This window comes from Anomalospiza imberbis, chromosome 14 (genome assembly GCF_031753505.1).
Source record: "Anomalospiza imberbis isolate Cuckoo-Finch-1a 21T00152 chromosome 14, ASM3175350v1, whole genome shotgun sequence".
In the NCBI taxonomy this organism is placed as follows: domain Eukaryota; kingdom Metazoa; phylum Chordata; class Aves; order Passeriformes; family Viduidae; genus Anomalospiza; species Anomalospiza imberbis.
In genome coordinates, this window is record NC_089694.1 from 19,151,446 (window position 1) to 19,165,901 (window position 14,456).

Sequence of the window (14,456 nt, forward strand, 5' to 3'; positions counted from 1 at the left end):
GGTATAAAAATAAGCCCTTTCTTGTACCTTCTTTTGGTATTTTGAGCACAGCTAATTCAATATTTAATAGGAGGTAAGAATACAGTGTTTCTTCCTTTAAAACTTAACTCCCTTTTATGCAGCAGCAAACTTAGCAGGTGACACAACAGTTAGGGACCTAACTTGCCTACTTTATAGCAGAATTAGCTTCAGGCAGAAGGTGTTACCTAGGATGTCAGTAATTTGCCTTGGATCTACCAGGATTTACCTTGAGCCGTTGCTCTGCTGCAATCATGCTGTAATAGGCACAGCACTGTTCTGGGGACACCATGGCTCTGATCTCCTCCTCTGTTGGCAACCTGAAATCCGGCTTTAAAACCCACCAGTTTGAGTCCATCCCTGAAAAATGCACAGGTCAAACACTGAGAAGTTTCCTGCACGTGCTGGATGCCATCACAGTCCCAGCTTTCATGTGCATGTATTTGCTTGCTAAACACAACACAGCTACACACAGAGGGAAGGGAATGTGTTTGTGTTGTATCTTTAATGAGTAAATCACTGCCCAAAGGGTTATTAAAAATGTCTCAACTGTAGTCACTTCTCACCATCAAGCACACTTGTGCCATTGGAATAAACAGAACCCCTGTCAGATTACATTTCAGTTCTACAAGCTTTCAAGAATGGTTTATCAGGCGATGTTCCCTCCTTCTGCTGCGTTTGGAGCTCCAAGAGCAGCAAAGGAAGGCTGACCACCAAACCAAACCCTTCGGTACCTGTGCGTTTGAAATCAGCACAGAGCTTCAGCCGCTTGCGGATGCTGCTCTCGGAGTGGGAGGGAAAGGCCTTCTTGATGTCCTCCATGCGGATCCTGCGCGGACGGTCCCTGCTCTTCCAGAAGAGGCGATAGATAAAAACCTACAAAACAAGACCCATTGGTCCAAAGAAACAATAAACCAACTTGCACAGACAGTACAGCCAGTGTTTCTGGTGACTGCTTCAGACTTACTACTTTAAAACCATTGTTTCCCTTAGATTCACTCAGTAAAGTTTTCCAAGCCGCGTGTCTGCTTCAGGTTCAGCTGTTTTTCAGAATGAGATGTGGAGAACGTATTTGTCTTGAAAGTTTGTTTTAACACATTAGAAATGTTCGTGCTTTGTCACAGAAATTCTGTGAACAGCATGTTTTCTCCTGCTCTGCAAATACCTCTGGAGTTATAATTTTGAGTTAAACTGACAGTAAATTACTATAAATTTTCTCCAAAATATGAACTTGGGGATAATTACTGAATGCTCATGGACTGTCCCAAAGCTTAACCACCACAAGATCCAGAAAATTAAGAAATACCTATGAGGCAACTCTAATTCTGTGCTGTTTGATAGCACAGTGATAAGTTTCCTTAACTGACTCTTAGTAAAACCCACCTAAGTGACATTTTACACAGCACAACCTCTTCAAAACTCTAACTTCTTCAGTTTTGCACATTTATATATAATCTCCTAACCTTTTATTCTGGTAATAAAAAGCTTTTATCATTTACTCGTCAGATAGGATGCCAATAAAACAATAGAGAGATTTTACAAGTCTTTGGTTAAATGAACAACAAAATGGTCTGTCTGCTTAACATCCAACTCTTGCAGTGCTCTCACCTCACAAGAAAACAAACAAATGAAAAAAGGGAGTCACAGAAGGACAATGAGATTCTCAAATCAAGACTATCCACCTGAGGCCCAAGCCTATGCCATGGGCTTGCTCCAAAGACCCCCCCAGATCCCCAAATAATCTCCTATCACATACCTGCAGGAAATCTCTGATATGTGTGTTAGCTCGCTTAGAGTTGGGACCAGGTACTTCATAGAGCGGGCACTCCTGCCCAACTACAAAAATATCCACTAATTCTCGAATGTAGTAACCTTGTCTTGTCCGGATGATCAGGAAATCTGTTTCAGGCATCTTATGTAAATAGATGGGGGCCCGGAAAAGATTGTTTTCAAATGCCTGTTAAGAGAAACAAATCAAAGTTCAAAAGTCTAGTTTTGATCAAATCTTCTGTGATATAATCTACAAAAAAGATCTTTAAAATCCCAATACCCCAAGGCTCACTGCAATGATATACCATTATTTATATCACAGCATACATAGATGTGCAGGGAGCAGTCAAGGATGAAGAACAAAAGCTTAAGGAACACTAGAACAAACGCAGAGATTGAAGGGCTCTTTGGACATTTGGAAGTACTTCAGGACCTTTAAGGAGGTACTTTCAACAAAAAAAAAAGACAGAAAGAACACATCTGCAAAAGAACACAACGACCACAGAAACCAGCCCAACACGCAATTAGCATTTTAAGTTCTGTGATACATCTCTCATATGAACCTTCACCTTACCTTTTTCCTGTGGTACATAATGGAAGAATTATTGCTGCAACACAGGCAGCTAGCATTAACTGAAATCCATTTATATTTACATTTATGCATTATTAGCCAGGTGGCCCTTGCAACATTCCTAATTCCCCTCTCCATCTCAAATGTATGTATTTTAACAACACGGAGAGGCTCATAAAAGCAGCAGTCTGTACACCTGACTAGTAAATGGCATCCTAGAAGTGCAATTCTCAGAAAGTACATATAAAAGCCTGGACTGTGAGAAATCCATGTTTTCTATCCCCTCCAACACTTATTTATTGAGCTCCCCAGCATTCAAGTAGCTTTGGTTTTCCCCTCAGTCCTCTAACACCATTTCTAATACTAAGCAAAACAGCAAAGATTCAATTCCTGCAACTCTTGTAACTCCTACAACAACTTTAAAAAGCATACAACACAGACTAAAAAAAAAGAAAGCTAGGGACTGAATTACTAATAGTAATTACTATTACTTGTAAGCAAAGAGACATAAACTGGAACTGAAAAGGAAGCTGGTTTTTTATTGAAGCTGAGCATTATTTATGATTGAATAAATAGGGCTTGTTAAAGGTACTCTGCCTATTAACGCCACATCCAACTTACCAGTCTTTTAAATGTCAAAACCTCATTTCTCACCTGCAGCAACTGGCCTGGATGCAGAGAACCCAGGAAGGGAGAAGTGTGACAGTAAACAGTCTCTCCATATTTACAGTCTGGAGCTCCTGGATCTTTGCCAGGTTTCTGGAAGGTGCAATGGAGGTGCTGTTAGCTCTCAGCGAGAGGCAGAGGGAAATCCCTATCCAACAGCAGAATCTGCATACTCACCCTCTTGTAGTAATTTTTAATCTTTGTTGCCATGCCAACCTGCATCATCAGAGGGGCGTTCTCCTCACTGTACTCAGCAAGGATGAGATCTCCATCCTTGCCAGTGAGGTCCTGTGGTGTGCGCATGAAGAACATCTCCCCCCCGCCAGAGGCCTGGCGCTCCTGCTCCCTCATCTGCGCCAGGGACAGGGACAGCGTCAGCAGAACAGCTCACCAAACAGCCCAGAGGCAGACGGGAACACCGGTACCTTGGCTTTCTTCTTGATGTGCTTCAGCAGCGGCTGCACAGCGTGGGGCCCGGGCTGGGACAAGGCACCAAAGGAATATTTCTTCAGGGGAGGCCGATGGAATTGTCGGAGCTTCATGGGGCCCATGTGGGTGGGAAAGAACGGCTGGCGGAGCTCCACTGCTGGGATGGAGTGCTGGTACAGAACACAAGCTGTGTTAAGAGGGACATGCACCACCTCAAAAGTCAGACCATCCTCCTATCCACTAAACCTTAAATAAGAGAGCCCAGGGATATTTTTAGGTCTCCTAGTAGAAACACAAGTGCATTGAAATTCACTTGTCACCAGAAATGTTGCCTTTTGGCAGAAAAGTGCTTACTTCCATATAAAGATCTCTCCTTTGCGTACAGAGATGACTTCAATTTTATGATTTCAAATGGTACCCGATGATGGGATCTTTTTACTAACTAGGAATTACACGTAAAGTCATTATCCCTTTGGATAATCAGTGGGGGAGAAATTAATTTGGAATTACATACAGTTTTCCCATTACAAAAGATGCTGGAGTCAGATGAGGTTTTAGAAGTCAATGAATTCCACAAAGAAGGAAGAAAAAAACCATCATCTCCTCACCTAGGGCTAGTGAGCAGTAACTCATATTCATCAGTAATTAAATTAATTTTATAATATTCAGACTAAGACACACAGTAGCAGCAGAAGTACAAACTGCACCTCCTTCTCCCCTCCCACTATTGGTTTACAAAGAATACTACATAAGACACCAAACAAAAGCATGGCAAGTAGGACACAGGAAGATCAAGCAACTAAACCTCAGTTTGATGGGGCACTCAATAAAAAATTAGTTCAAACTCCTAATTTTAATTGAACATTAAAAATATCTCTCATGAACACTTAACTGACCTGCTGTAATCTAAATTCTGTTTTTCTAAAAATCTTCAGTCCTGTCCTCACAGCTAGAAATCTCCTACCAAGACACTCAAGCTCTCTCACGCACATTAAGACTATTGTGACTACCTGGATGATGTTGCCTCCAAAGGTTCCTCGAAGTCCCTGCTGCTTGGGGTAGTAAAATTCATCATTGGAGAGGTTCCAGGGATCCTTCACCTCTGGCTGAGACATGTTCTATTTCAATTTTAAACACAGAGAGAGGAGAGGTGTCAAGAAAACCCAACAAACCTCACTCCTTCCTCACCATTCCTAACCCCGGAGATGATGCTAAAGCTTATGCTGACCTGCTGTGGTTCTTCCTTGATGACACCTGTTTTTCCCAACAGGATCCGACTCTTCTTTAGAGAAGATTCTTTCTTGTTCTCCTTGGATGGAGAGTTCAAAGTCATCTCTTCCTTTTCATCAGGAATTTCTAAAAGCACAAGTTTACATCCCTACCTTTCCTCTTCAAACCAACATGTATGCAAGTCAAATTAAGACAGTCACTCCTGAAACACATCTAGAGGCAGATTAATCACATTGAATTTAACTTTCAAGGTATTAATTTTTGCTTTCTTGTCAGTGCATTTAACTTGGAAGTTGAATATGTACACCACACCAATAAAGGTTGTTAGCATTGCCACCTCCTGCTTAGGCCTTTGACTTACAAATTAACTTCAAAAGCCAGAACAAAGGAAGGCCATAAGTATTGCCCCAGTCCATTTATTTCCACCACAGTGTGATTATAAACCCTTGCTTTCATTTCCCCTTATCTTTTCCTAATCAAGTCAAATTTCTGGATGCCATAAACGTACCTAGAATTATGTTTTCATCGTTTGGATCAAGTGTTAAGACAGGGGGATCCAAGTAGGTTTCCATTGCCTGATCATCCCAGATGATATTGTCTTCCCAACGGCCATACACCAACTCTTCATTATCAATTGGGAAAATGGAGTACCAGGGTTTGTCTTCATCCAGGGAAACTGCAACAATCATAAAGTAGGACCCTTGAGAATTTTATACACAGAAAACTATTTCAGCCTTGGCAGAAAACTATTTCAGATCTCAGCCCCACATCATACTCCCTCTACCTTCCCCACCTTTCAGGCTTCCAGAGGCAGAACATCTAAAAGGCAAAAGAAAACTGATCTTGAAAGCAAAGAGGAAGTAGAGCCTGAGCTTTACCAATGTGTGGGAAATGGATCTGTAAGGCATTCTTCAAACTTGATAGAAAGTTCACACAGTCTTGTACATCTGATGGAATGGCATTGAGTTTTACGTCCCTTGTATTTCACTATTCATCGAGACTGATAATGGAATAAAATCTTTTAAAACTCCTCTCAGTTAGCCAGTCTCTGTAAAAACTAGGAAAACCAACACCAACGCTCAAAGATTTTGCTCTATTGAAACACGGCCTCCAAAATGTTTTAGAGCAAACAAGTAGCCCTTCTACCACAGAAATAAGTGTCACATGCACCTATTCATGGGCCATTACCTTGCTGTTCAGGGGCCTTTTCCTTGCACTTTGCTATGCCCAGGACTCCTGCCACATTGGGTTTCTGTGCTAGAGGAATTGGTGAATTGAGCAAAGAGCCACCGCGGTTCAAACCTAAAGGAAAACAAAAGCAAGGTCAGCTTGAGTGGGAGGGTCAGGGGGCACTGTAGTGCCTTAAACCAGGCCTGGGGGGTGCATGGAGAGTGAATTTCAGCCTGATGGACCTACTTGCTCACATCCCGAAGAGTGACACGTGTCATTAGAACTGGGAAAGCTTAAAAAAACACACTTCACACAGAGCTGGCTGCTGGAGTCTGCAGCCTCTTCAAAGAATCTCCAATTCACCCACCCAACGCCTCAGTGTCTTGTACTCACAGCTGAACACTAAAGAATTGACACTGGTGCCCAATAAAGATCTGACATCCCCTTTAGTCTTTCCTTGTAGAAGCAGGATAAGATACGACAAACAGAAGACAAACATTCATTCCACATGAACAATTTCAATTTAAAATGCATCCATGTCTAAAAGAAGTCTGAGGCTTGTAAGAATTGTACTTCCTATCTAGAAAAAACAGAATACAATTTTTAGTTGAGAAGAAACTTCTGAAGACTTTTAAGTAATTCTTCCAAATAAAAGCAAAAGTAAACAAAATTAGCCTATAAAAAGAGGAAATTCTAAGGGCAGCTTTTCTTGATATTAATGTAGATGGATCCAGCATCTGGTATTCCAATTCGAAAGAAGAAAGATAGAGCTGGGATTGGGGTTTGTTTAACAGAAGTGACCTACTCTGTTTTTGGAAAGGAATTGACTCTCAGAATTCTCATTGGAGCTGAGATTTTGCCAAAAAGCATTCCCTAACAGAGGGAATTATGTTCTACAGTTGAGACACGCAACTGTACGTGTATAATTTTAGTAAGTGCTGCAGTTGAGCATGTAACGAGTCAGCTCACTACAGCGAGTAAAGTTGGTGCCAGAGCCCTGATCACCTTGCTGGGCATTGTATGCAGTGGCATTTCTGGTCATGCTGGATGGCAGCCAGCCCGCCAAGCTGGCACGCTGCGTCTTTGTCCCTTTGTGCTTGACGTCCTCCCCATTCCAGATGACATCATCCTCCCACTGGAGCTGGGTCACCATGAGGAAGTGCTCATCAGCTAGCAGATCATCCTTCTCCTTCGTCGATTCTGCATCCTGGAAGGGGGTAATAATTGTTGGAAGACATGAGTTAAAAGACATCCTTTCAAACTAATGGAGTTTGTTATTCAAAGTCCCATTTTGCACAGTGCACAACAATCCACCAGCCCATCACCAGATTCTCATCGTGCAGCAATCCCCACATCCATCCCCACACTTTGCCCCGTGGTTCCCCTCTCACCCCCTCCTCTGTGTGTCCTTTAGCCTCTTCCTCGCTCTTCTCCTTCAGCTTGAAGCCATAATCAAACCCACTGCCGTCTTCGGGGATGCCCAGCATGTCGTACCAGAGCTGGGCGGGGCCATAGCGCCACTCGGCCACCCTGGGCTTGGTATCCGTCACCTTGTCTATGTCACCTGTCGACTGGGAAAATTTCGACTCCACAGGCGCCATCATGGTAATCTGAAGCACAGCAAAGGAGGGAATGGTTACACTGGTGGTTTATCCAAGTGCCAGTAAGAGGTCTCTTCCCCCTGAGTTTCCCAGCTTACTCTCAGAGAAGAAAAGCATTTCTAAGAAGTTCTTTTCCATACTTACTAGCTGCCTCAAGAATGTTCTGCAATTAGATTTCCAAGAACACAGAGATTTCTTCTTGATACAAAGAGGGTAAGCTTTCCTATTGATCCTGTACCACAAACGCAGCCTTCTCAGTAAGAAGCAATCACCTGAAGTCACTGACTAGTATTTGGAGAAGGGCTGCTGCCCAGCTGGAATACAAGCCAACTCTGTTCTCCACTTTTCTTTGGAGGGAAAAGCTCCTTCCTCGAAAAGTCGCTGTCCAATCTAATTCCACTACTACCCCCAGCACTAGCTGGTGACCCTCTCTAAGTCTCAGATATCCCACCTCATCATCTGAAAGGCACTGCTCAGGAGGAGGAGGAGCAGCAAACTCATACTCCCAAGGAGATTTTCCTTCCACTCCACTCTCAACCACAACTTCACCCTCCTGTATCTGCACTTCCTGTGCCAACTCCCGATGCTTCTTCTTGCGTTTCCTCCGGGCACTTCGCCAGACCGACGGAATGTTCTTCCCAGGGCCAAAGAGACGCAGGAAGCGCAGCACCTGGAACATGAGAAAACAAGAGGACCAAATTAAAACAGACACTGTGGAATGCTTGCCTTCACCTGAAGAACAGTAATGCAAGAGAGCACTCTGAAATTCAGAAGCTCGGCGTGTGGTACAACCCCAGTTCCCAATGCAATCAACAACCTCTTGGTTATACTCGAAAAAAAAAAGTTTCTGATCCTTCTGTTTGATGGACCCCTCCTTTTCAAAAGGATACAGCCTTAATTTCAGACACAGAGAAAGTCAGAGGGAAGAAAGACTGCCTTTACATATCGGACATGTGGTCAGACACCACCTGGAAGTAATTGATTTTCATTCTGAACAATCCACAATCTTCAGAAAGACAGATGGAGGTTGAAGAAGAGTTGATAGAAATTATCAGCAAAAGAGACAAGCTAAAAGAGAGTTATATAGAGATTTCTTACCAAACAGATAAGTAATATGGCCCAGAAATAATACACTTATTTTTATTTCCATTATAATGTAGTTCCCCTACACTGCACGCCTCCAAAACCTGCACTGATGGTAATGATACATTTTCTCTCCTGTTCTGTCTATGGGTATGATTGCTGGTTTTTAAACACATTTGTTTTCTTCTACGAACTCTTTTAAAGAGGTAAAACATTATTTCTAAATTAACTGACATATTTAGGAAACAGGAGTTAGAACCAAAGATTTTGCAGATAAACCCTATTAATGTTCTCTGTTAATCTGTTACACTGATCCCCAAAGGAAATGTTTATATGACCACTCTGTCCACCTCTGCCTATACCCATGTAAACCTTCTTTCCAAAACTCACACAGATTGTTTACGAACCCTTTATCCAGTTTCAATGACCTGTCATGAAGAGCAAAGGTCTCAGACATAGTTAAGCTGCTAACAGGTTAAATGAACACAAAAGTCTGCTTCTGCATATGCTATTTTAGGAGGTTTCATCCAAAAATACAATGCTGTATTAACATGCACACCAACCCATTCTCATAGCAAAATCTACAGGGTTTTAGGCTTTGTCAGCTCTATTGCTCATGAATTAATCTTGGAAAGTGCTCAGCATTAATTGCTTGCACTGATTGCTGCACCCACTGGGCACAGCCAGCACTGAGCCAGTCTCTGATAATTCGTGTTGAGCATCAAAGAAATGAACACACCAACTGATACACAGCAAACACCACGTTTGCAAAATCCTAGAAAACATTGAGAAGGGAAACTTCTGTGCTAGAGCCTCACCTAGATTACCAATAGACAGTGTTCAGCTAAATCATTAAAACATGACAGTTAATTATGCAAATTATACAGCTCCTTATACAAACTCTCTGAGGCACACATAAAACCAAGTTATCTTTGTCCACAACTATCTGTTTGACAACTGTAAGACCATTTTCATTGTCCTTCTCCTCCTACCTATCTTTTCTTCTTGACAACTTTAAAACTTCCAGAATAATTACTGAAATATATAAGTTGCATTTTCTACTTGGGAGCATTTAGGAAAGAATTGTAATGAATTTGCTTTGTGCAAAACCCAACTATTCTTTGAACCAACTTGCTTTGAGGTTATTTCTAATTTATGCTCAGAGCAGTTTCAAGAGGGAATTAAGTAAAGATACAGATCAAAAATTGTTATAGGAAAAGCACACCAAGTTCAGGACAGCATAAAAGGAGGAGCAAGTATTTACCAGAAAAGCCAGGAAGCAGATAGATTAGCACTGGCAAAAGAATCAAATCAACAGGCCTTTGCTATGGTCAGCAAAACATTCACACCCTGATTTATAGGATGCTTTTTAAGAGATTCCTGCAAATGGCAGGAAAATTATTAGATAAAATCAACGTGGAAACAGCAGCAAACAGAAACTAAAGAAAGTATTGATTGAGCAAGAACATCTATGTGATTACTGAGTACATACCCCTAAACACCGTACAAGGCATATTTAGAGGGCTTACATGACGCACACATCTCTTCCACGCATCTCTTACGATACCTTGCCTGGTCGAAATTCTGGGAAGAGCTCTGTAACACTTGGCAACTGTTTGGTAGCATCTCGCTGCATGATTCCTGCAAGAGGAAGTGTGAGTTTGCCTTCCTTGGATTCTGCCTGCCTGGCTTCTTGAGGTCCCATCTCTGACTCAGAATCAGAGCTGCTGCTGAAATCCACCTTGTCGGAGGCAGCAGAGGAAGGAGCAATGATGGAGGGCAAAATGATACCGTCTCCATCTTCAGATACTACAATAGAACAAGCACCTCATAAACAAACAGGTCTCCTCCCTGTCCCCTAGCATAACCCCATAGTGCCACATTTACTGTTTATATGAAGTTATGCAAAAATTAAGCCTGTGCAGGCGTTCTAAGGACCATTCTGGTTTAACCTTTCATTTTATCCTAAGCGTTCCAGGTGAATTCCCCAGCCACAACTGAGAGGATGAGATAAAAAAACAGTTTCATTGTCAATACGGATATTTCAACAGTCACTGGAAATACAACACTTCACCCTAGGCTTCAGCCAATCCTGCAACACCACAAACACTCACCTTCAGATGCAGCCTGCAGACCGAGTTGTGGTGACGCGTGGTGCCGCAGAACTGCTACACAGGGTCGTTTGCTTCCTTCAGACATTCACATTGCCAGAGAGAAGAAGAAAGTTCCCACTCACCAGTGGCAGCTGCATCCTTTTCATCTTCCTTTTTTCCAGGTACTGGAGGTGGTGGTGGTGGCGGCATCAGTTTGGAATCAATGTCTTCACAGTCAGCATCGTAATCATCCTCATCTTCATCTAACCAGGCAGGAGACAACACCACATGTTAAGCAGATAATAAAAGAAAACCAGACACCTTTTCCATTTATTCTGTTTCAAACCTGATGGCATAGACACCATTCTCATCTTGTAACTAGATGCAAACTCTTAGCAGTTCAGCTTCCTGCACAAACTCATTTGCAAGATGTAAATTTAAAAAATACTAGGAAGGAAGGGCAAAGAGAAACTGACAGGAAGATGACTGAAGCACTTAAAATCTAGGTGTATGTATATATTCTGCTATGACCTCCTTTTATTCACAATTTATTATGTGTTTATATATTCTGCTATCACATCCTTTTATTCACTCTTTGTAGAACAAATAAAGAAAATGTGGGTTAAAAAGTCCAAATCACCTTCATATCTCACTAACCACAGAAAGTCACCAGAAAGGTAAAGTGTAAAACACCTTTAAAGAACATGCCAAGATTCAGACATTTACACCAGCAGCTACTGAAATGGAAAAGCTGCTTGTTTTTGAAAGCATCTTCTAGGCCAGAATACAGACAGAGATACCTGGGACTAACAAAAGAACCAAGGTACCTTCTGCAGTCTTAAAAAAAAATCAAGAGTAAAACAGGATACTAAGATTGAGGTGACTCCAAGAAGAAACAGATTCCTTAAAAGAGGAAGACAGCAAGCAGTGGCTTCACCCAGTGAAGAGTTTCACAAAAGCTGATACTGGGCTCTTGAAGCCAGGAGTTAAAAAGCACAGTGCCCCAGAACAGCTCCTACAGGCAGAGCTGCAATGCTGATCCCCTTTACCTGGCCTTCGAGCTGGCTGCAGGCTGCCCATCGCCTGCTTGTACCGACGGCTCTCATCCTCTGCCACTTCAGTGATGTCTGAGTAATCAACAGCATCCTCTGTGCTCTTAACCCAGCCTAGGAGAAACGCAGAACTTTATCCTGATTTATATCAGTTACATCAGACTTCACTAGGTACTTATGAATCTTGTGCTATGCTTCCTTTATTTAAGAAAACAAAACTTTCTGATTATCATCTCCCACCAGAGTACTTTCCCCCTCATTCTAATCAAAAGCTCTCATGGGTCTGAATTTCCACTAAAACACTGGTAAGCAACCAAATGTAGCACAAGGAGCACTTATCACTTACTCATGGAAACTGTTCAACAAGTTCAGAAAAAGATATTATTATACTGCGTGCTAAGTAGGCTTCTTTAATACAAATACAGACTAAACTCATTTATGAAGGAGGAGAGACAAGTAAAAGAGAAAATACTTATAAAAAATTAAAGGGAACGGGTGCAAAATTGATCAGGAGCTACTGTGGCATTCTGTTTGGCAAGGTGGAGAAGGGAAGGCCTTTGACAAAGGGCCTCTGACCAGAGACCACCACGACATTCCCGGCAGCCCCTGCCGGCCTGGGAGCATTTTGTTCTCTCCGGCACGAGCTGCGACCCTGCAGCCCCTCTGCTACCCAAGCGCAGCCAAACCTTCCTCGTCCAGGTGCGCTCCCTCGCTCTCGGCGCTCTCCTCCTCGCTGGCGGTGATCTCGGTGATGAGGGTGCCCAGCCCCAGCACGCCCAGCCCGGCCAGGTGCTTCTTGGATTCCTGGGGAGACCAGAGCTGGGAGGCTCCGAGCCCCTCGGGCGCCTGCTGGGTCCTGCCCCGGAGCCCGCCCCGAGCATGCCCCGGGACAACCGGGACAGTTCAGGACAGTTCGGGACAGTTTGGGACAGCCGGGACAGTTCGGGACAGCCCCGGGACAGCCGGGACAGCGGGACAGTTCAGGACAGCCGGGACAGCCCGGGACAGTTCGGGACAGCCCCGGGACAGCCGGGACAGTTCGGGACAGCCGGGACAGCTGGGACAGTTCGGGACAGTTCGGGACAGTTCAGGACAGCCGGGACAGTTCAGGACAGCCGGGACAGCCGGGACAGTTCAGGACAGCCCAGGACAGTTCAGGACAGCCGGGACAGCGGGACAGTTCGGGACAGCCGGGACAGCCGGGACAGTTCAGGACAGCCGGGACAGCCCGGGACAGTTCGGGACAGCCGGGACACCCAGGACAGCCCGGGACACCCGGGACAGCCGGGACAGTTCGGGACAGCCGGGACAGTTCGGGACAGCCGGGACAGCCGGGACAGTTCGGGACAGCCGGGACAGTTCGGGACAGTTCGGGACAGTTTGGGACAGCCGGGACAGTTTGGGACAGTTTGGGACAGTTCGGGACAGTTCGGGACAGCCGGGACAGTTCGGGACAGTTCGGGACAGTTCGGGACAGTTTGGGACAGCCGGGACAGTTTGGGACAGCCGGGACAGTTTGGGACAGTTCGGGACAGCCGGGACACCTGGGACAGTTCGGGACAGCTCGGGACAGCCGGGACAGTTCGGGACAGTTCGGGACACCCGGGACAACCGGGACAGTTCGGGACAGTTCGGGACAGCCGGGACAGTTCGGGACAGCCGGGACAGTTCGGGACAGTTCGGGACAGCCGGGACAGTTCGGGACAGCCGGGACAGTTCGGGACAGTTCGGGACAGCCGGGACAGTTCGGGACACCCGGGACAGTTCGGGACACCTGGGACAGTTCGGGACAGTTCGGGACAGCCCGGGACAGTTCGGGACAGCCGGGACACCCGGGACAGTTCGGGACAGTTCGGGACAGCCCGGGACAGTTCGGGACAGTCGGGACAGTTCGGGACAGTTCGGGACAGTTCGGGACAGTTCGGGACAGCCGGGACAGTTCGGGACAGTTCGGGACAGTTCGGGACAGCCGGGACAGTTTGGGACAGCCGGGACAGTTCGGGACAGTTCGGGACAGTTCGGGACACCCGGGACACCCGGGACAGTTCGGGACAGCCGGGACACCCGGGACACCCGGGACACCCGGGACAGTTCGGGACAGCCGGGACACCCGGGACACCCGGGACACCCGGGACAGTTCGGGACAGCCCGGGACAACCCGGGACAGCCCGGGACAGCCCGGGACAGCCCGAGCACCTCGATAGATCCCAGCTCACCCCAACAGAGCCCAGCATATCCCGGTACATCTCGGCACAAACCGGGTCACCCTGGTATCACCCCAGTACACCCCGATAGAGCCCAGGTCGCCCCAGGCATCCCGGTTCACGCCCGTCCCTCCGCCCGCGGTGCCTTCCCGGAGCGACACGGCCATACCTTGTCGAGGACGCTGTCCCCTTCCAGCTGCCCCGCCTCATTGATGTTGCCGAAGAGGAAGCCGGCCAGGGAGAAGGGCTCGGCGCGGCCGCCGTCCGCCTCCTCCTCGCTCTCCGAGTCCGACATCGCCGCACCGAGACCGACCCCAGCCGGAGGCGGAAACGGCGGCGGGAGCGGCCCCGGGAGCGGCGCCCGCCCACAGCGCCCCCGTGCGGCCCCGGCCCGCGGCGCAGCAGGGAGGCGCGGCCGGCCGCCAGGAACCCCTTCGCTGCCTCCAGGAAGCGGGCCTGGCTTTCCACAGGACAGAGCCGGCCAAAGAGCGGGGCGAGCTCATGCGCCACAGAGAGCTGAGGAAAGGCTTACTACACTGTAATTATGCATCATTTATTAAAAAAAAAAA

General features: G+C 46.0%; 1 protein-coding gene across 2 annotated transcripts in view; it reads right to left on the reverse strand.

Annotated features, from left to right (window-relative positions):
- The window catches only part of TAF1 (TATA-box binding protein associated factor 1), a 30,802-nt gene extending 16,589 nt beyond the window's left edge, over positions 1-14,213 (reverse strand). For both annotated transcript variants that reach the window (XM_068205287.1, XM_068205286.1), the window contains exons 1-18: positions 14,057-14,213; positions 12,370-12,487; positions 11,681-11,797; positions 10,775-10,894; positions 10,106-10,179; positions 7,907-8,125; positions 7,246-7,464; positions 6,860-7,061; positions 5,873-5,986; positions 5,193-5,360; positions 4,683-4,810; positions 4,465-4,572; positions 3,451-3,624; positions 3,203-3,376; positions 3,014-3,118; positions 1,775-1,975; positions 753-894; positions 248-378 (exon numbers count right to left, since the gene is read on the reverse strand). In XM_068205287.1, the coding sequence (XP_068061388.1) occupies positions 248-378; positions 753-894; positions 1,775-1,975; positions 3,014-3,118; positions 3,203-3,376; positions 3,451-3,624; positions 4,465-4,572; positions 4,683-4,810; positions 5,193-5,360; positions 5,873-5,986; positions 6,860-7,061; positions 7,246-7,464; positions 7,907-8,125; positions 10,106-10,179; positions 10,775-10,894; positions 11,681-11,797; positions 12,370-12,487; positions 14,057-14,182 (2,640 nt within the window). In that variant the 5' untranslated portion in view covers positions 14,183-14,213. The remainder of the gene's footprint in view (positions 1-247; positions 379-752; positions 895-1,774; positions 1,976-3,013; positions 3,119-3,202; positions 3,377-3,450; positions 3,625-4,464; positions 4,573-4,682; positions 4,811-5,192; positions 5,361-5,872; positions 5,987-6,859; positions 7,062-7,245; positions 7,465-7,906; positions 8,126-10,105; positions 10,180-10,774; positions 10,895-11,680; positions 11,798-12,369; positions 12,488-14,056) is intronic.
- Positions 14,214-14,456: the final 243 nt, after the last annotated feature.